Consider the following 26,738-nt stretch of genomic DNA (forward strand, 5'->3'; position numbering starts at 1 on the left):
CAGAGTTTACTCATGGGCCAGTACAGTTGCGGTCCAACGTTTCTGCCAGGCTTCCAAGTCTGTAAATGGCATGTGGCAAGCAGAAATTGAACTGGTGAGGTTCGTCTCAGCCTGCAGGTGCTGTGATGAGGAATATTCACCTGGAGAATATCTACCTAATGTTAAAGGTATAGGAGCCCTGACAGAAGCGAGTTGGAAAGCCTACTTGCAGTCTGTCATTATTATTCCCATTTTACAGAATGTGAATTAAGCTGAGAAGTAGTGGCATCTCCTTCCTGTTACTATTACAGTGGTACCTCGTGTTAAGTACTTAATACGTTCTGGAGGTCTGTTCTTAACTTGAAACTGTTCTTAACCCGAAGCACCACTTTAGCTAATGGGGCTTCCCGCTGCTGCCACGCTGCCGGAGCACGATTTCTGTTCTCATCCTGAAGCAAAGTTCTTAACCTGAAGCACTATTTCTGGGTTAGCAGAGTCTGTAACCTGAAGCGTATGTAACCTGAAGCATATGTAACCCGAGAGACCACTGTACTGTGATGAAGGCTGAAGAGCCTGCGTGAAATGAAGGAAATCTCAAGAGACTTTAGAATAAAGTCAAGCTTTTCAAAAGGACTCCGCCCTCCTTTAGACATCAAAAACTGTCCCGTAATTGCAGAAAAGACAGCTACCCAACCAGCGTTAATGGTGGAGTGATTTGTGACACTGAAACATTTTGTCATTATTTGTTCCATTTATATATTGCCCTTTATCAAAAGTTCCCAGGGCAGTGTACAACGTTAAAAACACATTACAGAACACCCATGATAAAAGCATAATAAAAAGGATACTGGAAGACAGCCTAAAATATAATACAACAGTCCCCTCCCCCACACTTTCACAGGCCATAGGTTATTTAATAGTCATAGGCCTGGAATGTTTTTGCCTGGTGCCTAAAGACATGGAATGATGGCGCCAGGCAAGCCTCTCTGGGGAGAGCATTCCACAACCGGGGAGCCACCACAAAAAAGGCCCGTTCTCATGTTGCCACTCTCTGAGATAGGGAACAGAGAGAAGGGCCTCAGATGACAAGTGCGCAGCCTTGAGGTTCTCCCACACTGTTTATATAAACTTCTGTTAACAGGAAGGGGAGGCCTTATACTGAGAATGAACATTCTAGTCAAAGCGGGATTTTTACAAAGCGATGGAAGCAAAAACCACTTTAACCCTCATATGTGCAATGTCTTACCCTAGCGCCAGGCAAGCCAGGCTCTCCAGGACGGCCGGGATCTCCAGTGGCTCCTTTGGGACCCCCAAGGCCAGGAGGTCCGCGTTCACCGGGAGCACCCTGCCCAGGAAAAAGTAGGCAAGAAATGCATTAACTCAGAGAAATCAGGAGGGCTAGACCCCGTGATGCTTGGGTCAATGGTTATCTCTGGAAATGGCTATAACTATACACTTGATGAACCATTTTCAAACCAGTTTTAACAGTGAACTTCGCAACTTCTGTGAAAGGGGTGCGGCTGATGCAACTAACACAATGCAGACCAAACTAACATTTCCAAAATTCTTTAGCAGGCATGTATGACTGATTTCAAAACTAGTTTAGATGTAATTTAGACACACCTGTCTGCACTTTCATTATAAGGTAAAGGTAAAGGGACCCCTGACCATTAGGTCCAGTCACGGGCGACTCTGGGGTTGCGGCGCTCATCTCGCTTTATTGGCCGAGGGAGCCTGCGTACAGCTTCCGGGTCATGTGGCCACCATGACCAAGCTGCTTCTGGCGAACCAGGGCAGCACACGGAAAACGGCGTTTACCTTCTTGCCTATTTATCTACTTGCACTTTGACGTGCTTTCAAACTGCTAGGTTGGCAGGAGCAGGGACCGAGCAACGGGAGCTCACCCTGTCGCAGGGATTCGAACTGCCGACCTTCTGATCGGCAAGTCCTAGGCTCTGTGGTTTAACCCACAGCGCCACCCGCGTCCCTGCACTTTCATTTTGGGGCTGCCCATATCATGGAAAAACCAATGCTGTAGCTGATCTTGATTCATTCAATTAACTTTGGCTGCTCTGACTATTTGCAGACCATTCAAATTTAACATCTGTGAGTCATTTACCCCGTATGTGCCCACTCGACCGCTTCAATCGGAACAGGTAAAAGTGCCACATAATACCCACACCACATCTGTAAGAACTCGATTGTTTAGTATGGCAGCACCAAAATATTGGAGCTCCCTGCCTACTGATTTCAGGCCGGTGCCTTCAATGCATTCCTTTTGGTGCCCGTTGAAGACATTCTTACTCAGACAAGACTACCCAGATGTTTAGAAGGTTTGTAGGAGTTTTAATTTATTTTAGTCTATTTCACTTGGTTTTAAGCTTCTGTATGTTTTAAATTACAGTTGTAAATTTTTTAGCGATCATTTAATCATTTTTGTAAACCACTTTGAAGGTTTTCTACAATCAATCCCATCAGATGTCAGAGATGAACAATTACACAATTTTCTGAAGACAGTTTTTAATGTAAGATGTTTCACTGGGGCAACCCAGTAAGATGGCCAGGGTATAACAAATTCATTATAATTATTATCATAAGTATATAATTTTTATGAAATAAATAAAATTTTAAAAAATAGAGCTCCAACATGGCTTTGATGAAATACCGTATTTTTTGCACCATAACACTCACTTTTTTCCTCCTAGAAAGTAAGGGGAAATGTCTGTGTGTGCTATGGAGGGAATGCCTACAGGTGGCATGCCTACGGATTTTCCTCCTCTAAAAACTATGTGCGTGTTATGGTCGGGTGCGTGTTATAGAGCGAAAAATACGGTAATATTTGAGGTTACAAAAACATTTAAAAGAAAGCTTTACTAGAAACACAGAAACTTATGCTCTGAGACCCAACTCAGGGGCTTAAAATTTCTTATCAAGGATCTCCAAATTCCATTTGTTACAGAATAAAGTTGACTTAACCTGTGTCCCGTCCCACCGCCAATGTTTCTGGACTCCCAACTCTCATCAGTCCAAGCAAGCATATATAACAGTCAGGGATGATGGGAGCTGTAATCCAGTAATAGTGGAGGGGCACAGGTGTCCTATGTCTATTCTAGAGCAAAGCACACAGGAGAAAACATCGCTCCTTCAAAGAAGCAGTCAAAGAACCCTATACAACACAGAGAAAGGAAGCAGGAAAGGGCATCTAAATTCACTCTTAACCCTCCCAAATTTGTCCTTTCATTCAGATGGAAGTACGTCAGGCCCAAATGCTCACCTTGGGACCGGCCAATCCATCCTGACCTGGGAAGCCACGGTTTCCGGGAGCACCCTAAAAACAAGAAAGCAATGATAACATAACCTAGTAAGTCAAGGAGTGCAACAGTTCAGGAAGCTGGGAAGGACACTAGGAAGCATTGCCAATAGCAAGGAGTAAACCAGGAACTGTGGACATCTTCAGTTTAAAAGGCATGGCTCATATAGCACAAGGAAGCAGCACAAACAAGAACTACTAGGGGTGCTATAGCCACCAAGTGACCCAATATTATACAACCACTAGACAGGTGACAAAGTCCTGCAGTACTTGCTAAGCTTCTGCAGGGCTTTGTTCTGTATCCATATACTATAACCCATTCTAGGTAAAGAGGGTTTGTGCAACAGAATTCCTAATACTCTAAAGTCCACTTCAAATAAGGTCACTTCCTGTTCATTGAGCATTCATCCTGGTCTGCACAAGGTTTGCAGGTAGGTGAGACAATAGAGCACTAGGCACACTTTCCCAGGACATTTCCCTATCACTTTCCTTCTTGCTCAAAGTCCAGTTTTAAGAGGAAGCAGGCGAGTTCAACAAGAGCACCAAATCAGCTGCAATCGTGCAACTTGAATTTGTTGGTATGCGTCTCAACCCCACCCCAAAACCGTCAAAAGTCTGGAAGTGCCCTTTGTGATGTGAAGTGTAAATACAACACACACATTTGCAAACAGGGGTGTTAGAGAGGTTCACTCTTCAAACAGCCATGACTGGCTGCAGCTCAACTGCTGAGAGTATAAAGCTAAAGGGACCCCTGACCGTTAGGTCCAGTCGTGACCGACTCTGGGGTTGCGGCGCTCATCTCACTATATTGGCCAAGGGAGCCGGCGTACAGCTTCCGGGTCATGTGGCCAGCATGACTAAGCCGCTTCTGGCGAGCCAGAGCAGCGCACGTAAATGCTGTTTACCTTCCCGCCGGAGCGGTACCTATTTATCTACTTGCACTTTTGACGTGCTTTCGAACTGCTAGGTTGGCAGAAGCAGGGACCGAGCAACGGGAGCTCACCCTGTCGTGGGGATTTGAACCGCTGACCTTCTGATCAGCAAGTCCTAGGCTCAGTGGTTTAACCCACAGCGCCACCCGCGTCCCTGTTGAGGGTATACTCTGTGCCAAAAAGGTGAACAATAAGATCCACTGTGCAAGCCATTGGGCGTTTCATCAGGCTGGGTCTCGGGCTATGTACTGCAGTGGTGGCTATGCTACAATTCCCAAAGGACCGCTGCACTTTTAGGGTCAGGACTCACCTGCCCCCATGCATCTTAATGAAGAAATTGTTCAAAGTGTAATCATTCCTTGCTTGGCCCTTCAAGCTTCATTCGTGCTCCATCTCACCTCCCACTTCCAGAGCCCAGGACAGTCCCTCACCCATCTCTCAGCAGCATCCCACCATTCTGTGCTCAGCTCCTCCCGTCTCAGAGTCTGCCCCCTGCTACTTGTGATCCCTGCTTCTCTAATGGCTTCCTGGTACACTCTCTAGCTCTTCCTGGTCCTTTGAGCCCACAGGCAATTCTTCAATGCAGCTCTATACTACTATACCAGATTTTTTCAATGAATCCAGGGACACTTTTCAACTTCAACGGATTTTGTCAAGGGACTGATTTGTAAATCTGGGGACTGTCCCCAGGAAACAGGGACGTCTGGTAACCTTACTCTATACTCCATTACAACGACCACTCACCTTCCCCCTGCCCACACCTGCTGAAAGCTGAGCAAGAGGTAGCAGCTTGCCCCTGGTATGCCACAGAGACGGCAGTAAAGCAAAGTTCTTCCATCACCTTCTGCATTATGTTGGGCACCCCACAGGGCACATTCCAAGTTCCAAAGCAAGCCTATTGGCAGGGGTTTGAGCCATATGGCTCAATGGCTTCCCCCCACAAAGAAGACAGCCCTCTGCTCTTCATGTAGGAAGGTTCCTTGCCCCCAAACGATGTCACCTACCCTCTCTCCAGGTGGTCCAATGGGCCCTGCAGCTCCTGGCTCACCACGGCCACCTCTCTTGCCTTCTTCTCCAGCTGGTCCAGGAGCTCCTTGTGGGCCTGAAGGTCCCTGGGGTCAGCGGGGAACAGAACATACGGGCTTAGTCACTCTTTGAGCCCCTTCATCATTTTATGCCAAGCCCTACCAATGGTCAGCCTGTTAGGATATTTCCGTTCCACCTTAAAAGGGAGCAGGATGTTTGTGTCACAGCCTGCGTAATTCCTGTTCACAGGATGTTTAAGTTTGCTATTGCTTTCGTTTCTCTCTCTGTCGGAGACACTGACGCAGAACAGTCATGTCTTTCTTTGTTCTGATCAACGCTGAATAAAAGCTTGTAAATAATGCTCTCCTGAGTGCAACTTCTGGCTGTGCATTATCTGCTGATAAGAGTGTGCATGAGCCCTGGAATGTGGCATGGTATTTCCAGGAAACTCGTGTCGCTACTCGCTCATACTGCGTGACTATGGGAGATCGATGGATCGTCCGGCAGCCGGCTTGGGGGCCATGATGGACTTTATCTCCCTGGCAGTATCCCAACAACAGGTTTCGGGCCCAGATTCACGGCACTTACAGGAGAGTAAGACTGCGACAGACTGCGTTGAAAGGTATACTGTCTTAAAGAGACAATAAGGCATCACCAGGAAGTGACCTCAGAGTCTGATGAGAGAACAATGCAAATAGCCATGGCAACAGAAAGGTAATTTGGGGCAAGTGGCTTACAAGGCAGGAAACAGAGGTCACTATCCTTTTTTCCTGGCTGCAAACTATTTATTGATTTGCTGCATTTATATCCCCCCCTTTCTTGCTAGGACGTCAAGGCAGTCCACTCCATTTTATCCTCGTAACAACCCTGTGAGGTGGGCTATGATCTGAGATCCAAAGTTCCCTGGCTGTGGATTTGAACCCAGGTCTCCTTAGTCCTACCCTGACAACTCTAACCACTACCCCAACACTGGCTCTCTTCCAGTGCCCAATAAACTGGGACCATTAATGGCAATTCCATTAAATTTTATCCTGACAAAGTTCCAGCCCAAGAAGGGATTAGATTTCAACCTTGAAGTGCTGCTGGGTGAAAAAGTATTATCAACTGAATTATTTTAGCCAAAATATACATGAAGCTAATATTATCTACTTGCAAAAAAATTGCAATCCATTATCTATTGAGGGATGATATTCCCAAAACTACTGAGATTGTTTCAGGATATTTTGCCGAGATTTTAAAAGTCAAATTTAAAGCTTCTTAATTTTACTTAATGGCGGCTATCGTGTCTTTTAGACATTTTATGTCTGCATTACTAATGGTTTATGGATGGTTCATTGGTATGTTAATTTATTGTCTACATTATGCCAATAAAGGCTGAATAAATATACATGATTCTGCACAGCCATGGGATGTGGAAGCCCTCCTGACATCCTGTTGGATGAACTGTCTCACATCTATGGAAGCTGATGTGCCAGAGAACCACTTAGTTTGTTTAAACTGGAACAGCTTCACTAAACCCAGCAGGCCTTCTGCTGAAGCACACACACTACTGTAAGGGACTCTTTGAAGGCCTCTGATGCCAACCTGCTGAGCATTATCTCCTCATTTTCAGAATGGAAAATGAAGCAGTGTTCAGCACAGAACGACATCAGTGCCAAGCATTAAAGAGTGGGGGACCCAGAAGCAACAGGGCAGCCATTGTTTGCCAAGCCCCAGGCCACCCATAGGGCAGAATTTTTAGCCAAAGGGACTGGCAGGGGAGATGGCCGAGCCTTATTCCTTCCCAGAAAGCAAGCAGGGGAGATGGGCACAGAGATCCTTTATTATACCAGATAGGCTATAAAGAAGATTGATAGCCAAAGAATTGATGCTTTTGAATTATGGTGCTGGAGGAGACTCTTGAGAGTCCCATGGACTGCAAGAAGATCAAACCTATCCATTCTGAAGGAAATCAGCCCTGAGTGCTCACTGGAAGGACAGATCCTGAAGCTGAGGCTCCAATACTTTGGCCACCTCATGAGAAGAGAAGACTCCCTGGAAAAGACCCTGATGTTGGGAAAGATGGAGGGCACAAGGAGAAGGGACGACAGAGGATGAGATGGTTGGACAGTGTTCTCAAAGCTACCAGCATGAGTCTGACCAAACTGCGGGAGGCAGCGGAAGACAGGAGTGCCTGGCGTGCTCTGATCCATGGGGTCACAAAGAGTCAGACATGACTAAACGACTAAACAACAACAAAGGCTATAAACTAGTGTTTACCAAACCTAGTCTCCAGCTGTTTTCGGACTGCAATTCCCACCATCCCTGACCGTTGGTCTTGCTACCTAGGGGTGATGGGAGTTGTAGTCCAAAAACAGCTGGAGACCCAGGTTTGGGGAAGCACTGCACAAATGGGGAAGCATTTGCCCATATGAAACATCAGACCATTGATCTACCTAGTCAAATTTACTCTTTGACTAGCGTCAGTGGCACTGCAAGGACTCAAGCCACGTTCTTTCTCAGCCCTGCTACCCAAGACCTTTTTAAATGGATATGTGGGGACTGAGCCTGGGACCATCTGAATGCAAGACATTTGTTTCACCATTCAGCCAAGCCCTTGCCAAAGGCGCAAGCTCCTGGCAGCACCCGATTAAATCAGCATGCTGTTTCAAAGTGACATGATACAATTGTGCGGCGGCGTCATCCCCACCCCCCAGATGACCTCTGCAGCAGTAAAACAGTTAACAATGAACTGGCCCTAATGAATTTACAATCTACATGTAGATAGCTTGTGGCTATGTGTCCTCTGCTGGTGTCCTGTCCCATGTTTGGCTCTGCCAGACAGCCACATATAAGCATTTCATTTGCACAGAGAATAGCATGGAAAATCCACGAGTAGAACTGAACTGCAGTCATTTTCAGATTTTTATACTGGATTTCATAGAGCAAGGCACCCATACGTGAAAGTACAAAGCCCAGAAGGAGGAAAGGTGGGCATTAACCTTCTCCCTTGCCATGTGTAGTCTGGGGGCAAAGGAATTCTAATTTCTGAACCGTGCAGCTGGAGGGGATTATGACGCAGCAGAATTCCCCCTCCGCCAGAAGCCCTGGGTGCACATACCATGACGTGGGCTACTGACAGGCTACCACAGTGTACATGCCGGTAGTAGCTGGCAGATGGCCCTGAAACTCATATCAGATTGCTCAGTGCATCCACCCTAATGCCCAGAGCAGGGGTAGCTAGAAGGTGTTATTGTTTTTTGGGGGGTGTTATTGGATTATTGTTTTTATTTTTATTTTATATATTATCTTTTCTGTGAACTGCCCTGAGACCTCCAGTTATAAGGCGGTATATAAATTCAATAAATAAATAAAATAAATAGCCACACCCACAACTGGCATATGGCCCTTGGAGGGGTGGCTGAGAGTCAATGTGGCCCCTGGATCGAAAAAAGGTAGCCACTCCTAGTGTAGAGGATGAACGGGGAGCATGTGATACCATATTTACTCGAATCTAATGCTCACCTTTTTTGGCCAAATTACGTTGCGAAAATTAAGGTGCCCATTAGATTTGATGGCACATTTACATTTGCCAGCAAATACCTTTTTTTGGTTTCACAGTTCTGAAAATCGAGGTGCGCATTAGATTCAATGTTGCATTAGACTTGAGTAAATATGGTACATCCAAAGATGAGACAGCATGCCAGGTATAAAGGCACGTCATCAAATACTTACAGGTTCACCCTTGGGACCTTGTTCACCTTTGAAGCCTGCAATCCCAGGTTCTCCCTATAGAGAAAGAAAAGGAAACATATTAAGAGTAGTCGAGCGCCTATTATCACGTCAAGCTACTTGCTGATCTGTTCAGCAGAATTTCCAACTCAGGATCCTCTGTGTTGAAACATCCAAAGGGTGTTTCAACAGTGCATTCCTTTGAATAGAAGGGCAGAGACCCAACACCAGGCTGGACAAGTGGCAGAAGGACTGGGATAATACGGAGTATGGGAAGGGAAACACTGATGAATGAAAATTGGGAGGCGTGGGAAAGAGAAGATTCTAAATAGAAAGAATCACCAGTTTAGCTTTCGAAGTCTCCTAACAGCATGTGCTACAGCTGGTGGTTTCTGTTGTTGTATTCAAGCTCACTTCTGTTTCACAACCACGTGTCTAGGTCTTCAAACATGCACCACAAAAATCCAGAATCGACCTCATCCCTTAGCAGGTGTGGATATCCTCACTATCAGACAGATTTTCTGAACTTAGGTAAACAGAGCTGTACAGTGGTACCCCGCAAGACGAACGCCTCGCAAGACGGAAAACCCGCTAGACGAAAGGGTTTTCCGTTTTGGAGGCGCTTCGCAAAACGAATTTCCCTATGGGCTTGCTTCGCAAGACGACAGCCCATAGGGAAGCGCAGCACGTCTTCCCCACTGTCCTCGGACCTCCTCCCGCCGCCAGCTTCGGAACGAAGCTCCGATGCTGGCAGGGGGGGAACGCCTCCTCCCGCCGCGCGGCATCGGAACGAAGCTCCGATCCCGGGCGGGGGAGGGGAAACGTCTCCTCCCGCCGCGCGGCATTGGAACAAAGCTCCGATCCTGGGCGGGGGAGGGGGAACGCCTCCTCCCGCCGCGCGGCATCAGGACGAAGCTCCGATGCCGGGCGGGGAAGGAGGAACGCCTCCTCCCGCCGCGCGGCATCGGGACGAAGCTCCGATCCCGGGCGGGGGAGGGGGAACGCCTCCTCCCGCCGCGCGGCATCGGGACGAAGCTCCGATGCGGAGGGGGGACACCTTCTCCCGCCGCCCGGCATCGGATGGCTTTTCTGAAGACTTGGGGTGGGAGGAGGGTTTTCCTTCCCACCGCCAACATTCAGAATGCTGTTCTGAATGTTGGCGGTGGAGAGGAAAAACCCTCCTCCCACGCAAGCCCCGGGAACAGAGGGAAAGCGCTGCGCGCCTTCCCCTCTGTTCCCGTACCTGTCCTGAAGGCTTGCGGTGGGGAGAAAAGCCCTTCTCCGCACCGCCAGCCTGGCAAGCGGTTTCCCTAGGAACGCATTAATTGATTTTCAATGCATTCCTATGGGAAACCGTGCTTCGCAAGACGAAAAACCCGCAAGAAGAAAAAACTTGCGGAACGAATTAATTTCGTCTTGCGAGGCACCACTGTACACAGAATTCCCAATGTGACCATATCCGATTCAACTTTTGACCCCTTTGCCAATAATCCCTAATTTGTCTTTTTTTCACTGGCACATCACACTGTCAACATTTGCAGTGAGCTATTCATCATGACCTCAAGATACCCTGCCTGGGGAATCACTGAAAGGTCAGATCCCATCAGCGCAAGAAAATCTCTCCTCTTATCTCACAACTGCATACTTGTGGGACACTACCAAAGAGCTGCAAGGGGTAAAGATAAAGGGTAAAGGGACCCCTGACCATTAGGTCCAGTCGTGACCGACTCTGGGGTGCGGTGCTCATCTCACTTTATTGGCTGAGGTAGCCGGCGTACAACTTCCGGGTCATGTGGCCAGCATGACTAAACCACTTCTGGCGAACCAGAGCAGCACACGGAAACGCCGTTTACCTTCCCGCCACAGCGGTACCTATTTATCTACTTGCACTTTGACGTGCTTTGGAACTGCTAGGTTAGCAGGAGCAGGGACCAAGCAACGAGAGATCACCCCGTCGCGGGGATTCGAACCACCGACCTTCTGATCGGCAAGTCCTAGGCTCTGTGGTTTTAACCCACAGCGCCACCCGTGTCCCTTCCAGTTTTTATGGCAAAGAAGCTGATTTTAGTGACAAGATACATGTTTTTGCTAGAAGCCAAGCAATTGTCACATACGATAACTCTTTAAGAATACCTGGGCATCTGCCACCCAAGACCCAATGATTTGTTTGGTTTTAGATGTCAAAGCACCTCTTTGTCACCAGTATACGAATACTCAGCATGTTTTCTCAGAAGTTAAGTCCTTCAGAGTTCAGCTGGCAGTCTGCTCCTGTATATGTGTCTAGCACGGAAGCATTTGTCCTTTAGATGCCCCCAACGTGGTTCAGATGTAGGTCTCTTTCTAACATCTTCCACAGTGAAGAGCAATGCAAAGCATTCATTTAGCTTCTATGCAATCTCCTTACATTATTTTAGTACAGTTGTGTCTTGGTTCTTGAACGCCTTGTGACTTGAACGTTTCGGCTCCCGAACGCCGGATACCCGGAAGTGAGTGTTCTGATTTGCCAAAGTTCTTTGGAACCTGAACATCTGACGCCGCTTCCACAGCTTCTGATTGAGTGCAGCAAGCTCCTGCAGCCAATCGGAAGCCGCGCCTTGGTTTTTGAACGTTTTCGGCATCCGAACGGACTTCTGGAACGGATCCCGTTCGAAAACCAAGGTACAACTGTAATTCTTCCATGCTGTTGTCACACCTTTTTCTCAACACGGACTGTCCATCTCTGGGACTGCTTGGTTCCATCTCAGCTGAGGCTCCCCCACAAACTCCTCCATAATATATTCTCTATCTAGAAGCCGCTTGCTTTTCGTTGCTCAGCACAGAGTGAAAGGTGCCTCTGCTTCTCTGCGTATCACAGAGAGCTCTGAGGTTCAAGGACTCTCCCTTTGTGCTGGGCACAGAGAACTAAGGGGAACTAAGGATGCAGTTAGACTGATACACCAAAATAATTTCTCACCACATCCAACATAGGAAGCTGCCTTATACCAAGTCAGACGGTTGGTCCATCTAGTTCAGTATTGTCTACACTGACTGGTAGTAGTTATCCAGGGTTTAAGGCAGGGGACATTCCCAGCTCTATCTGAACTTCTATATACAAAGCAGGTACTCTACAACTGAACCATGTCCTTTAACCCAAGTGTTTCTGAAGCCCCATGTGCACTGAAATACTGACCTCTCCACATGGCAAAAAAATCAGGGGACTGGCAGGGTTAGGGCTGATCATCGATAATGACTGGCTACAAAAGCCAGGCAAAATTTGTGGGTTCCTAGCTACTTTCACCTCTTATTATCCACTTTCCCAAAGCTTAGTTAAAATGTGAATATCAGCCTTGGGGAGAGGTTGTTAGTTTCCGTTTTGCCACTGAGCAGCTGCGTGGAGTCACAGGACTCTGTTTACATTCCAGAGACAGTCCAGGCTATTGGAAGTCTCACGGGAGACTAGAGACGGATGTGACATTACTGGTTTCCTGTTTCTTTTGTTCCTTTGTTCAGTTGCTCTCTGCTTTCATAGAGAGAGGATGTGTCTTTGCTCTCTGCGTAGTTAGGATAATAAAAATCTTTGCAATGTAGCCCAAACCTCTCATCTCTTTCCTGTGCTGGAAACTCTGCTGAATGGAACATGCCTTGGAGCCTTATCAAAGGCTCAGGTTGTTAAATACGTCGGGAGGCGATTCCAAAGGACTTGGGGGAAGAAAATGAGCTTTATCAGCTTGGCCGAGCGGAGATCTCGACAGAAGTTATGCCTAGTAACTTTGAGCACAGGATCATCAGTCTGGAGAGTCAGACACCTTGAAGTTTTGCATTGGTTTGGGTTTCTTACCGCCTGGCCTTTGGGACCCAAAGGCCCAGTTGCACCTTGAGGCCCAGGTGGTCCACGTGGGCCAGGAAATCCCGGAGCGCCAGCAATGCCAGGAGCACCCTATGGACAGAATCGAGAAAGCAATTAAGGACAGGAGGGGGAAAGTGCAGGGGGTCTGAGGAACAGCAAATTACTCGGCAAACTATTGTACAGGTTCTTGGTCGATACTGTTCATGTGATGGGCAGAGGTTATTGAACATTTACTAGATCTTCTGCAGACAACATCAGTTCTCCCTTTCAAATGCATCTCCACGCACCCAAGTAATGTGGCACTCACCGCTGATCCTTTGGCACCAGGGATCCCATCAGTTCCAGGGTTGCCCTAAAAACAAAAAGAAGGCATTGATCAAACCTCTTTCCAATAAATGGTTGACTTGCTCCCTACCATGTTTCCTTCCCAGAGGGCTACCCAATATATTAATGGACAGATTATTAAAGCATGGGTCTTTTTTTCCCTTCAGAAAAGGGATAAGAGTACCGAGAATGGTGAGTCTGGAAAGAAAGCACATCCATATTCTTCATGGGGAAAGTTAGTAGGTCACCAAACATTTAGTAGTCTTCCTGACTTGGTGCTGCCATCTGCTGGTGGTTCCTGTATTTACACCTAGTTCACTTCCCATTGCTGGTTAAAACACAAGCAGCTGGGAAATCAGGGAATATTTTTGCATATATCTACTGGGGGAAGAAAAAGAGTAAATAACCACAGAATAATCAAGTTGAACCCTATACCTGATTAGAAATGATTTGTCAGTTAAGGATGATTTCTTCCTCAAGGATAATTTTGCCCTCACACCACAGCTAGAAGTACTTGCTAAACGTAAGGTAAAGGACCTCTGGACAGTTAAGTTAGTCAAAAATGACTATGGAGTTGCAGCACTCATCTCGCTTTCAGGCCGGCATTTGTCCACAGACAGCTTTCTGGGTCATGTGGCCAGCATGGCTAAACCGCTTCTGCCATAATGGGACACCATGACGGAAGCCAGAGCGCATGGAAACGCTGTTTACCATCCCGCCGGAGCAGTACCTATTTATCTACTTGCACTTTGACGTGCTTTTGAACTGCTAGGTTGGCAGGAACTGGGACAGAGCAGCGGGAGCTCACCCCGTCGTGGGGATTCAAACCGCCGACCTTCTGATCGGCAAACCCTAGGCTCTGTGGTTTAGACCACAGAGCCACTCGCGTCCCGGTAGAAGTACTTGGACAACACTTTTATTCAGGTGAGGTAAGACTATCCAGCAGGTGCCTTTCTCCACTTGCTAAGTGGAATGTGTCAACCAAGCCAATCACGGCACTGAAGAGGACTGGATTAGATGCCTCTTAGGGTCCCTTTCAACTCTACAATTCTACGATCATAGAGCTGGATTACCATTATTCTATATACTCTACAGAACAGTGCCCCAACCAAATAGCTAGGCATGTTTTTCCAGGTCAAATTGGTTCCTACACCGTTGAAACTATGTGGTTTTGTCATTTAAAAGCAACAATTATTATAAAGTGCCGCAATGGGTCCCACAATGTGATGCTAACAAGGTTTGTTTTTTTGTGGCTCCCAATGCTCCTCTAAAAGATTTCCATATTTCAGCTCTTCTCTCTCTCTCTCTGAATTACTGACTGCTCCCATAGCCTCCCACTGTGACACTGTAATGCAGCATGAATAACTGGATCTGGCCAGCCCAGCTGTCGGTCACCTGATGACATCAGGTGACCCATTTGCACAACGCGTGGTGTGCATGGCACTTTGTCGTGACAACCAGCTGACAGACTGGGCCAGGGACGCGGACTTATAAAAAATATTGGGGGGGCCCGGGAAAGCTCATGAATAATAAATAAGCTCATGAATATGCAAATAAAGTGGCACCGCCTCCTCGTGAGCGAATAGGGGAGAGCGTGCTGCGCCTATTAATCAGCTCCGGAACAGCTGATATGCGGGAAACGTGGGGCTAGCCGGAGAAGAGAGGGCGAGCCCCCTCCGCTCCGGCCCTAAACCGCTGAAACTGCCAGGAGGAAGGAAATTCCCCCCGGCAGTGCCTTGGCAGTGGCGGTGGTGCTGCGAAGCAGCGAGGCAGGAGCCCCCGCCCCCGGGGATTCCCTAATCTCGCGGGGGACGGCCGGGGCTCTCCGACTAGGGCGCGCGGCTGGCTGGCTGGCTGGCGAGGGAGCAGGTGGGGAGGAGGCGGGGAACGGCGGCGGCGCTCTGCTGGAAGGGCGCCCGAGATTATTGGGGGGGCTGAGCCCCCCCAAAAAATTTTTTGAGGGGGCTCGAGCCCCCTCAGGCCCCATGGAGTCGGCGCCTATGGACTGGGCTTCAAAGCACCACCATGCTGTTCATTGACAGCACAGACAATCAGTTGAAAGGTGATTCAGCTGCCTCCCCTTTGCCATTTATAAAAATAATAACAGTAATACTTCTTTTAAAATCATAAAATTTTAAACTGGGCATTCCCCCTGCTCTCCTGCTGTGGTTCTGTGATGTGAAAATGTTGTTATGACATGCCCCCAGGGCACCCAAATTTGTTTCTGAAAACAAAATTACAGTCATACCTCATGTTACGTTTGTTTCAGGTTGCGCGTTTTCAGGTTGCGTCTTGGGGAGACCCGGAAGTAACGGAACGGGTTACTTCCGGGTTTCGCCACTCGCACAGAAGCGCAAAATGACATCACACGCATGCACAGAAGCGGCGAATCGTGACCAGCGCGTGCGCAGACACAGAGACACGGGTTCCGTTCTTTTCATGTTGCGAACGGGCCTCTGGAATGGATCCCGTTCACAACCAGAGGTACCGCTGTAATGCTTTTGGTCACAGCCATGTTTTACACTTTGGCCATGCCCAATTTGACCCACAGCGTCTGAAGGGCTGACCATGGGTCAGTATGGCCCTCAGCTTGAGAAAGGTTAGCCACCTTTGAGTTAGGGGGCCTCAGAAGGAAAAGATGTGGAAATCTTTTAATGATGCCCTAATAAAGCTAAACCATCTCCATGCCCCCCTGGAAATTCTGGTTCTCGCCAGAAGAACCAGGTACTTACGGGAGCTCCCGATGGACCAGGAGAGCCAGGGGTTCCGGATTCACCACGAGAGCCTTGGGCGCCCTCAGGGCCACGAGCGCCAGTGGGGCCAGCTTCACCCTGCACAAATATGAGAAGGAACATTAAGAGGTCAAAGGGAAACATGACAAAGTATCCACTAGGATGCCACAAGAAGTAGACCCGGATGCTTCATAACTTATGGTGACCGTCAAATGCTGGGCTATTGTCCAAGAAGCCTGCCTAACGCTCTCAGTCTTTGAGCTATGTGTCCTTGGGGCCTGACACTTTCTGTTCCACCTTTCTGCATTTCTAGATTTTACACCATTAGGACTCCATATTAATGGGGAGTGGTGCATGCTCTAGTTATCTTTCACTTGGACTACTGCAATGCGCTCTATGTGGGGCTATCTTTGAAGGTGACCCGGAAACTACAACTAATCCAGAATGCAGCAGCTAGACTGGTGACTGGGAGCGGCCACCGAGACCATATAACACCGGTCTTGAAAGGCCTACACTGGCTCTCAGTACGTTTCCGAGCACAATTCAAAGTGTTGGTGTGGACCTTTAAAGCCCTGAATGGCCTCGGTACAGTATATCTGAAGGAGCGTCTCCACCCCCATCGTTCTGCCCAGACACCAGTGCCAAGGGCCTTCTGGCGGTTCCCTCCCTGCGAGAAGCCAAGTTACAGGGAACCAGGCAGAGGGCCTTCTCGGTAGTGGCGCCCGCCCTGTGGAACGCCCTCCCACCAGATGTCAAAGAGAAAAATAACTACCAAACTTTTAGAAGACATCTGAAGGCATCCCTGTTTAGGGAAGCTATTAATGTTTAATAGGTTATTGTATTTTAGTGTTCTGTTGGAAGCCGCCCAGAGTGGCTGGGGAAACCCAGCCAGATGGGCGGGGTATAAATAATAAATTATTATTATCATCATCATCATTATTACTATTATTATTATTATGGGGAGCCGGTTTTAAGTGGCCACCACTACATGCTATCTCTTGCTATTGTTACAAGGATGAAGAGTTCACTGAACTGTACACAAGATGGACAGCTCCTTCCTTTACTTTTCACTCTATTTATTTGTATTTTGTTCAGTATTGATTCCTGCCTTAGGTGCTCTCAGAAGCGCCCTCTGTGAAAACAGCTATTCCTTATGGAACAGTTGTGCTCTGCTCTTTCTCTTGCTTTGCGCATCTTACTAATGCGCGACCCTCCTCTTCAGAAGGCTCCCCACATCATCTTTTTATAATGAGGACGCTGATTATGATTGAAGGCCCGCTGTCAGATATCCCACAAACGGCCTCGTTCCCCCTCTCCCCTACTGCCTCTTCACTGTCTGGTTACCATAGAAACCAGTCCTCAGGGAGATTAGCAACCCTAACCCATTCTCACCAGTAGTAATGGGAATTCCCAAAGGACTCTCTCTCCCATCTCCCTCTTGTCCACCATACCCTGAAAGGCCCCACCATTAAGGAAACCCGATATGCTGTCTGGAGATTTTGAAGTGCATACCACTCATGCCACAGACAGAGGAGAAACACAGCGCGCGCGCACACACACACACACCCCCGCTTGACTTGACCCTTTGGACAAAACCTGAGCTCCTTTCACGACCATGGCAAAATGCAATCAGAATTTGACTGCCACGGTATCTCTTGTCCAGGTGGCATTTTAACCAAGAAGGGCTTCAAACATCATCAAAACAAGCACTGCTAGGTGCTAGGCCAAGGGTAGGCAAACTAAGGCCCGGGGGCCAGATCGCCTCCTAAATCCGGCCCGTGGACGGTCCGGGAATCAGCATGTATTTACATGAGTAGAATGTGTGCTTTTATTTAAAATGCATCTCTGGGTTATTTGTGGGGCCTGCCTGGTGTTTTTACATGAGTAGAATGTGTGCTTTTATTTAAAATGCATCTCTGGGTTATTTGTGGGGCATAGGAATTCGTTCACTTCCCCCAAAAAATATAGTCCGGCCCCCCACAAGGTCTGAGGAACGGTGGACTGGCCCACAGCTGAAAAAGGTTGCTGAACCCTGTGCTAGGTGCACTCATTACTTAAATCAGGCGGTGTGGCTTCTTGTAACATTTGAAGGGGAGCATGCACAGGCAAAAAAAAAACCCACAGAAAGAAGAATAAGAACAAATCATACAATAAACACTGCCAGCTGAATGTGGGAGTGAAGAGGCATTCAGTTGCCAACGTTTCTTTGATAACATCCAAGACCAGATATATTCCTTGTATGTCCTCAAATCAAAGTCAATCATGGGCAAGAGAGGCCAGGGGGGACTTCTCAACATGTTTTTCAGACCACATGTGACTTATTATGGAAGCTTACTAGTTCCACATATTGACTAAGGTAAAGGTAAAGGGACCCCTGACCGTTAAGTCCAGTCGCGGACAACTCTAGGGTTGTGGCGCTCATCTCGCTTTACTGGCCGAGGGAGCCGACATTTGTCCGCAGACAGTTTTTCCGGGTCACGTGGCCAGCATGACTAAGCTGCTTCTGGCGAACAAGAGCAGCACACGGAAACACCGTTTACCTTCCCGCCGGAGCGGTACCTATTTATCTACTTGCACTTTGGCGTGCTTTCGAAGTGCTAGGTTGGCAGGAGCTGGGAGCTCACCCCGTCACGGGGATTCGAACCGCCGACCTTCTGATCGGCAAGCCCTAGGCTCAGTGGTTTAGACCACAGAGCCACCCGTGTCCCTGATACATATTGACTACTATTGACTACTCTGTAGTAAATACAGTCCCGTGTAAGGAAAGCAGAGGAACAACAGAAATCCCTTTGCAAGAAGAAGTGACTTTTGGACCTACGCTCTCCCACTGAACTCAGTGTAGATATGCAAATGGTTGTGCTTTTCATCATTAATATACCTGAGTCTTTAAGCTGTGCTGAGAATCTTGCTCCCCTCCAACCCAAAGCTCTTCTCTCTCCTAAAGTACTCTGAAATGGCACCCCTGCTCCTAGTTTAAAGCAATATACAAGCATTTTGCCCTCCAGGGAATTAACAAACTTTATACTAGACTCCATCTCAAATGGTTTTACTAATAGCAGAATGGTATTTCTGACAGCCTTGGAAATTACACAGCCCTCTGGGCATTATGCGCATATACCCTGTGTGTTTTCCTTGCAATGGGTTTGTTTTGGGGGTCACTGGGTTTTCCCTATTTTCACAGCGCTAAATAATGGTTCACAAAAAAGTAGGTAAATCTCCAGGGAATGATGGATTAGAAGCCTAAACTGCTTCAGTGTAATTCAGTTTTCTGTCAAGGTGGAAGCAACACATTCGAAGAACAATTCATACATGCCATTTTTCAAAGGGATCTACAGGCAGTTAATTTGTCAAGATTTAACAAGAAGACGAGTGCAAACAGGAGAGTTGTTTTAGGACTTTCTGCAACATTACCCCTATAACTTCTCTCCACATACTCAGCTTCCATTTTCCTTCACAATTGCCTATATGTTGATTTCCATCCAGGCCTTTCCCAGACCTTCTGAAACTCCTTTTCCTAGTCTCCTTTCCTCTCACACAGATGTTCACAGACATGTATTCACAGGCTGCTTTTTCTTGGGGGCTGTCAATCTTTCCACCTTCTCCTTACTTTGCAGGCAGGCAGACCTGACGAAATGCTTCAGGCCTCTTTCCAAAGCGATAAAAGGAGCAAAATACTCAGTGGGCTCTGGGAGGAGAGCGTTTCACAGTTGCTTAGAAAAAGCAGTGTGTGTATGTGTGTATCATAACAAGCCAGCGGCTGCAAACACACTCATTGGGCCTTGAAGCACTACTTACCTTTGCACCTGGTGCACCTGGGAAACCTGGAGCTCCAGCGGGGCCGACAGGTCCCTGAAAAAAGAGAAAAGGGTTTCAATAAATTTGAGAAAAGGAGGACAGAGTAAATTTTAATTATTTACCCTCCACAGCTTTCATGACAGCCCTACAAGTTATGTAATGGCCCCTTATGCCTGAAAGTCTTTTGCAGAACATATACACGCCAGCTGTCTTTTGCCTCCCCACTTTTTTTTTGGTTAAGTCTATGTCTTTTTTTAAAAAAATGCCACAGAATTTAGGGGAGAACAGGAATTCTTTAAAAAATAATAATTTTAGAACTATTTAGTATTTCAGTAATAACATATCCAATTTGTAAGTTTCCATTTTAGCAGGAAAAAACTAAAAATAAGTGCATGTTCAGAAATCTTTTAAAAAGCAATTTATAATCTTTCAAAAAGCAATTTACTTACGGGTGGACCAGCTGGACCAGGGAGACCATCATTACCACGAGCACCCTGTGGGGACAAGAGATCACGAGTCAGAAAAGTGTTATCAAATAGCATTGCAGCTGTGCTCCCAATTATGCCACCAAATGGAATTGGAGCCCCAGGTAAATATATCTTGTAGAACATACAGAAGCCACTGCATTGGACTGTATCAGGAGACATAAATGCACTAACTAGTCTGCTGCTGTGGAAACAATTAAGGGTCTTGGGTCACCTTAAGGACTAATATGGATTATGTCGAGAGCATTGTGGACTGGACTCCAGATGTATGAAATGGAAACCTCAGGTGGCAGGTTTACACAAACATGAGCATAAAGGGGTAAAATATGTAGGAGTTAAATGGCAATGGAATTAAAAAAGGACATTCTTTGACGACTCAATTAGAGCTTGAACGGAATGTTTTCTGGTGTTAACATGCATATAAACAAACACAAGTTTACATGTGTTTATAATACAGGAAAAACAGAACTGAAAGCATGAAAGCAAATCAAAGCGACAAAATACAAAAATCAAAACATAACTCCAGAAATAAAATACTAGGGTAAAGGGGTACAGGCCCCACTAACCATCAAAGTTGTGGCAAAGAAATATAGGTGCCAATTAAGCACATTTTTTAGAATAGTGCCTGAAGTCACCTCTGGAGAATGAGCATCAGAAAAGGCTTTGTGTTGTGCGTAAAAAGGTAAAGGGACCCCTGACCATTAGGTCCAGTCGTGACCGACTCTGGGGTTGCGGCACTCATCTCACTTTATTGGCCAAGGGAGCCGGCGTACAGCTTCCGGGTCATGTGACCAGCATGACTGAGCCGCTTCTGGCGAACCAGAGCAGCGCACGGAAACGCCGTTTACCTTCCCGCCAGAGCGGTACCTATTTATCTACTTGCACTTTAACGTGCTTTCAAATTGCTAGGTTGGCAGGAGCAGGGACCGAGCAATGGGAGCTCACCCCGTTGCGGGGATTCAAATTGCCAACCTTCTGATCGGCAATCCTAGGCTCTGTGGTTTAACCAACAGCGCCACCCGCGTCCCTCCAGCTAAAGTTACTACCTTCCCAATTCACCAGGAATCTATGCAGTGTTTCATTGCAAGCATCAACCTGGTGGGTTTATTCCCACCTCCATGGTCTGCAGGTGCATCCCCCCCCCCACTGCCCCTTAGTTTAATGCAGAACAAAGTCAAGTTCCATCAATCTAGAGTAGGTGGAGAAGGAGGTGAAGGAGAGCAAGACAAGCCTATCTGCCACCCCCTGTCCTGTTCATAAGACAGAGAACCAAGGAGGGCAATGGAGGATGAGTTTGCTGCCATGACATTTGCAACCCTGTGCTCACTTGCAGGGAACGGCAGGATACAAACGTAATAAACAAATAACTGTGTGCATGTGATGAAGTTTTAGGTCGTTTTTGAGGAGACAGTTAGTGAACTGAAGGGACAGATCAGAGAGGTTTCAAAGAGAGTGGATGAAGGATTTAAGAAATCAAAGCAGGAAATGAAAGAGTTGAAACGGGAAGAAGAGAAGATGAAAAATGAGATTGCAGACTTAATTAAAACACAGGAAGAAATGAAAGACTCTATTGCAATGAATGAACTAAAACAGAGAGAAGTGAATTTAAGATTGAGACACATACCGGAAATACAAAACGAAAATATAAAAGAAAGATTGACAAAGGAAATTGCGCAGTGGATAGACTTACCGGAGGAAGAAGTTGCAAAGAGAATACAAAATGCATTTAGAATGAAAATCAAAACAAATAAGTTAAAGAAATTCCCGGGTGATTGTTTAATAATCTTTAAAGATAGAGAAATGAGAAATTTGGTACTCCAAAGGAATAGAGAGAGAAGATTATACATAGACGGGAATTACATAATTTTATTCAAAGACATACCAATAAGACTGTTGAAACGAAGAGAAGCTTACAAACCGCTGGTGCAATTACTTAAGAAAAACAAGATCGACTTTAGATGGGAATTCCCTGAAGGAATTTCGTTCTTCTATAAAGGTGTAAAAAGAAGACTAGTAAGTCCGGAGGAAATAGGAAAATTTACAAGAAGATATAAAGAACTACAACAAGGAGAAGAAGAGGCAAAAGGAGCAGAAGGAGGAGCAAGAAGGAAGGAAGACTCTACATCAGAAGGAGAAGAAGAATTGACCGGGAGAGAATCAGAAGAAGAGGAGGAAGAGGAAGAAGGAGAAAGGACAGAAAAACTTTAAAGTAAACTCAAATCCAAACAGCTAAAAGAATGACGCTAAAATTATGGAACTGGAACATCAATGGAATGAACGATAAGAAGAAACGAAACGGAATTGAACATATCTTGAAAAAGAAAAAGTTGGACATCATATGCTTGCAAGAAACGCACGTGGCAAGAAAGCATAGGAAAATTCTGATCAATAAAAGATTAGGGAACGAATTTATATCTTCGGATAAAGAGAAAAAAAGAGGCGTTGTTCTATATATTCAAAACAAAATCGAATCACACCAATTATTTAAAGATGAAGAAGGGAGAATCATTGCGGTCCAAATTAATTGGCAAGGGGAAAAACTAATAATTGTTGGGATCTACGCACCAAATGGGAACAAGACAGAATTTTTTAGATCGCTCGAAGAGAAGTTATTTGAGTATATGGTACAGAGAGAAAGGGTTGCAGTAATATAAGATTAGATTAAGAAAGGACTATGATGAATTAGGATCGGAAAAAACATTTATAAGTTGCTATAAAATTTGGACATGAGGATGCAGAAAGGGGAGGTATGGGGAAGTCCGAGGAAAGAAGTTTATGAAAGGACATTTTGAAATTATATTTGTTTGTTTGTCTGTTTTTCTTTTATGTTTGTTTGTTATAAAAACTCTTGTAAAACCAATAAAAATTTTATAAAAAAAAAAAAAATATTTGAGTATATGGACCAAAAAATTATACTAATGGGAGATATGAACGGTGTGACTTCAATAGAAATGGATAGATTAAGAAAAACGATGAATAAAGAAGGGAAACTACCCAAAACTTTCTTTATGATGACGAAGAACTGTAATCTGGTAGATATGTGGAGGCTCAGACACCCATTGGAGAAGCAGTTTACCCATCACTCAGAACCAAATCAATCTTTCTCAAGAATAGATCAAATATGGGTCTCGAACGAGTTAACCCCAAAAATACAAAGAATTGAAATACAAGCGAGGGTGATCTCCGATCACAATCCAATAGTAATGGAGTTAAAAAGTTTGGAAGAACGATCTTTTAGGTGGAGACTAAACGACAATTTATGGAATGACCAAAAGTTTGTTGAAAAAGTACAAAGAAATCTAACTGAATTCTTTATGAATAATATGGATAAAGGGACAAAAACGAGTGTGGTGTGGGACGCGAGTAAGGCAGTGATGAGGGGCCTCTGCATCCAACAGAATGTATGGAAAAGGAACAACAAAGAAAGAGCGACAAAAGAGATTCTGAGACAGATTATGAACAATGAACAAAAGTTGATTAAAAAACCCAACAACGTGAAGATAAAACAGGAAATAAAGATTCTCCAAACCCAATTTGCAATGTTAGTTAATAAAGAGGTTGAATGGAACGTGAAAAGATTAAGACAGATAAACTTCGAGTTCGCCAATAAATCAGGAAAATGGCTCGCCTGGCAGGTTAAGAAAAAAAAAGAACAAAACACAATTCATAAAATTGAGTTGAATGGAGAAGAAACATCAGAACCGAAGGAAATTAGGAGAGCATTTACGGACTTTTATAAGCAACTATACAGAAATAAAGATAGAAATAACAAAAGAAAAATAGAAAGATACTTGAAAGGAAAAATGGTAAGGAAGATCCCGGTAGATCAAAAAGAACAGCTGAATGCACCAATATGCAAGGAAGAGGTAGAAGAAGTTATAAAAGAGTTAAAAAGAGGGAAAGCACCAGGACCGGACGGATTCACTTGCAGCTACTACAAAGAAATGAAAGACATATTAATGGCTCCGTTGATTAAAGTAATGAACAACATCTTAAAAGAAAAAGATATCCCTGGAACATGGAAAGACGCATTTATTACAATAATACCAAAACAAGATTCGGACCTCACACAAGTCAAGAACTATAGACCCATCTCGCTATTAAATATAGACTATAAGATTTTCGCAGGAATTTTAGCTAAGAGATTAAAAAAGATACTAGTAAAGATCATACATAAAGATCAAGAAGGCTTTCTACCCGGCAGACAAATAAGAAATAATATAAGAAGCATAGTGAACGTTATTGAATATCTATCTGATAGATGCGATAAACCAGCAAGCCTAATATTCGTAGATGCGGAGAAAGCCTTCGATAATGTGGTTTGGGAATTTATGTTGAAGAACTTGGAGCTTATGGAGGTGGGTCAAGACTTTTTTAACGGCATTGAAGCAATATATACGGACCAGAAAGCAAGATTGATAGTAAACAACTCTATCACAGAAGAAATAAAGATATGTAAAGGTACAAGGCAGGGCTGCCCACTTTCGCCTCTACTATTCATTGTAGTTTTGGAAGTCCTTCTAAATGCAATTAGACAAAATAGCCAAATTAAAGGGGTGACATTAGGAGTAAATGAATACAAAATCAAGGCCTTCGCGGATGATGTGGTTTTGACGGTGGAAGAACCCATAGAAAGTATAAAAGAGATATTAGAGGAGATGGAACAATTCGGAAAAATGGCAGGATTTAGGTTGAATAAGAAAAAGACTAAAATGATAGTAAAAAATATGGATGGCGATAAGATCAAATTATTACAACAAAGAACGGAAATTGAGGTTGTGAAAAAGATTAAATACTTAGGAATATGGCTTTCCGATAGGAACATAGATTTATATCAACTTAACTATATCCCAGTATGGAAAGGCACAAAAAGAGATTTAGAGAATTGGACCAGAATGAAATTATCATTCTGGGGAAGAATATCGATGGTAAAAATGATGGTTCTTCCTAAGTTGCTATTCCTATTCCAAACTATACCCATAATTAAAGACACAAAAATATTTAAAGAGTGGCAAAAGGCGATTTCAAGATATGTATGGGAAGGGAAGAAGCCCAGGATTAAATTTAAATTACTAACAGACACAAAAGAAAGAGGTGGCTTCGCCCTACCAGACATGAAACTTTATTATGAGGCAGCATGTCTGTGCTGGATTAAAGAATGGGTAAAGTTGGAGAATAAGGAATTATTAGATCTTGAAGGGTTCAACAACAAAGCCGGGTGGCATATGTATTTGTGGAGTGACAAAAAGAAGGCAGATAAAGGATTTACGAATCATATTTTTAGTGGTGCTCTAATAGAGGTATGGAACAGATACAAAAACATATTGGAACCAAAAATCCCGCACTGGTTATCCCCGTTAGAAATGATGTCTGTAAAAAAAGTTAATATGAGAGGGAAATGGGGAAACTATGGAGAAATGGTTACCAAGGAAGGAGGGAAGTGGAAATTAAAACCCTATGATCAAGTTAAGGAGTTAACACACGATTGGCTGCATTACTTTCAGATAAACGAAATGTTTAAAAAGGAGTTGAAGGAAAGAAATTACGTAGAAAAAGAGTCAACTTACCAAAAAGAGATAATAGATAACGAACATAAAATCCTGTCAAAAATGTATAAAATACTACTGGAGTGGCATATGAAGGATGAGGAAGTGAAAGTGGTGATGGTACAATGGGCAAGGGACCTAGGCTATAACATTCAACTAGAGGATTGGGAAAGGTTGTGGAAAGAGAACATTAAATTTACGGCTTGCATTTCACTGAGGGAAAACATGATGAAAATGCTCTACAGATGGTACCTGTCACCTGCCAAATTGGCAAAGATCTATAAGGTGGACAACAAGTGCTGGAAATGTAGATATAAAGAAGGGACTTTCTTCCATCAGTGGTGGGAGTGTAAGAAAGTTAAAAGCTTTTGGGAAGAGATATATAACGAGATGAAAAAGATGCTAAAATATACTTTCGTGAAAAAACCAGAAGCATTTCTATTAGGTATCGTAGGGAAGGATGTCAAAAGAAAGGACTGTAGACTTTTCCAGTACGCGGTGACAGCTGCCAGAATTGTGTTAGCCCAGAAGTGGAAGCAGGAAGGAGTTCCAACGGTGGAAGAGTGGAGAACAAAACTGATAGAATATGCTGAATTGGATAAATTGACAGGGAAAATCAGATATACTAAGGACCAGAAATTTATAAAGGACTGGGAGAAATTCGTGTGTTATTTGGAAAATAATTATGGGGCAAAAATAACGCTAGTGGGATTTAAAGAGGCTTTGTAAAATATCAATAAATATTGTTTAGTAGAGATTATGAGGAAGGATGGAATAACTGGCAATAGGAACAAAAAAGATGGAATGTGTATTAAAAGGTTAACTATGAATGATGTCAGCAACGCTGATGGAAGTCCAAAAGGAAAATGATTGGTTGTACATATGGTTTTACTTTTATTGTTATTTTCTCTTTTTTTTTCTGTATATGAAATTTTCTTTTTTTGAAACTCTAATAAAAATTATATATATAAAAAAAAAAGTTTTAGGTCGTTTTTCTATGACAGAGCCTTCTTGGTCGAGATACAACATGATGGGATAGTTAAGGTAAAGGGACCCCTGACCATTAGGTGCA

General features: G+C 44.9%; 1 protein-coding gene across 3 annotated transcripts in view; it reads right to left on the reverse strand.

The window, feature by feature from the left end:
- Positions 1–26,738, reverse strand: part of COL2A1 (collagen type II alpha 1 chain) — a 108,836-nt gene that overhangs the window by 39,837 nt on the left and 42,261 nt on the right. For all 3 annotated transcript variants that reach the window (XM_082212374.1, XM_082212373.1, XM_082212372.1), the window contains 9 exons: positions 20,085–20,129; positions 19,636–19,689; positions 15,841–15,939; positions 13,092–13,136; positions 12,776–12,874; positions 8,962–9,015; positions 5,226–5,333; positions 3,254–3,307; positions 1,226–1,324 (listed from right to left, as the gene is read on the reverse strand). In XM_082212374.1, the coding sequence (XP_082068500.1) occupies positions 1,226–1,324; positions 3,254–3,307; positions 5,226–5,333; positions 8,962–9,015; positions 12,776–12,874; positions 13,092–13,136; positions 15,841–15,939; positions 19,636–19,689; positions 20,085–20,129 (657 nt within the window). The remainder of the gene's footprint in view (positions 1–1,225; positions 1,325–3,253; positions 3,308–5,225; positions 5,334–8,961; positions 9,016–12,775; positions 12,875–13,091; positions 13,137–15,840; positions 15,940–19,635; positions 19,690–20,084; positions 20,130–26,738) is intronic.

The sequence above is a fragment of the Podarcis vaucheri genome (genome assembly GCF_965113315.1).
Source record: "Podarcis vaucheri genome assembly, chromosome: 2".
NCBI lineage: Eukaryota > Metazoa > Chordata > Lepidosauria > Squamata > Lacertidae > Podarcis > Podarcis vaucheri.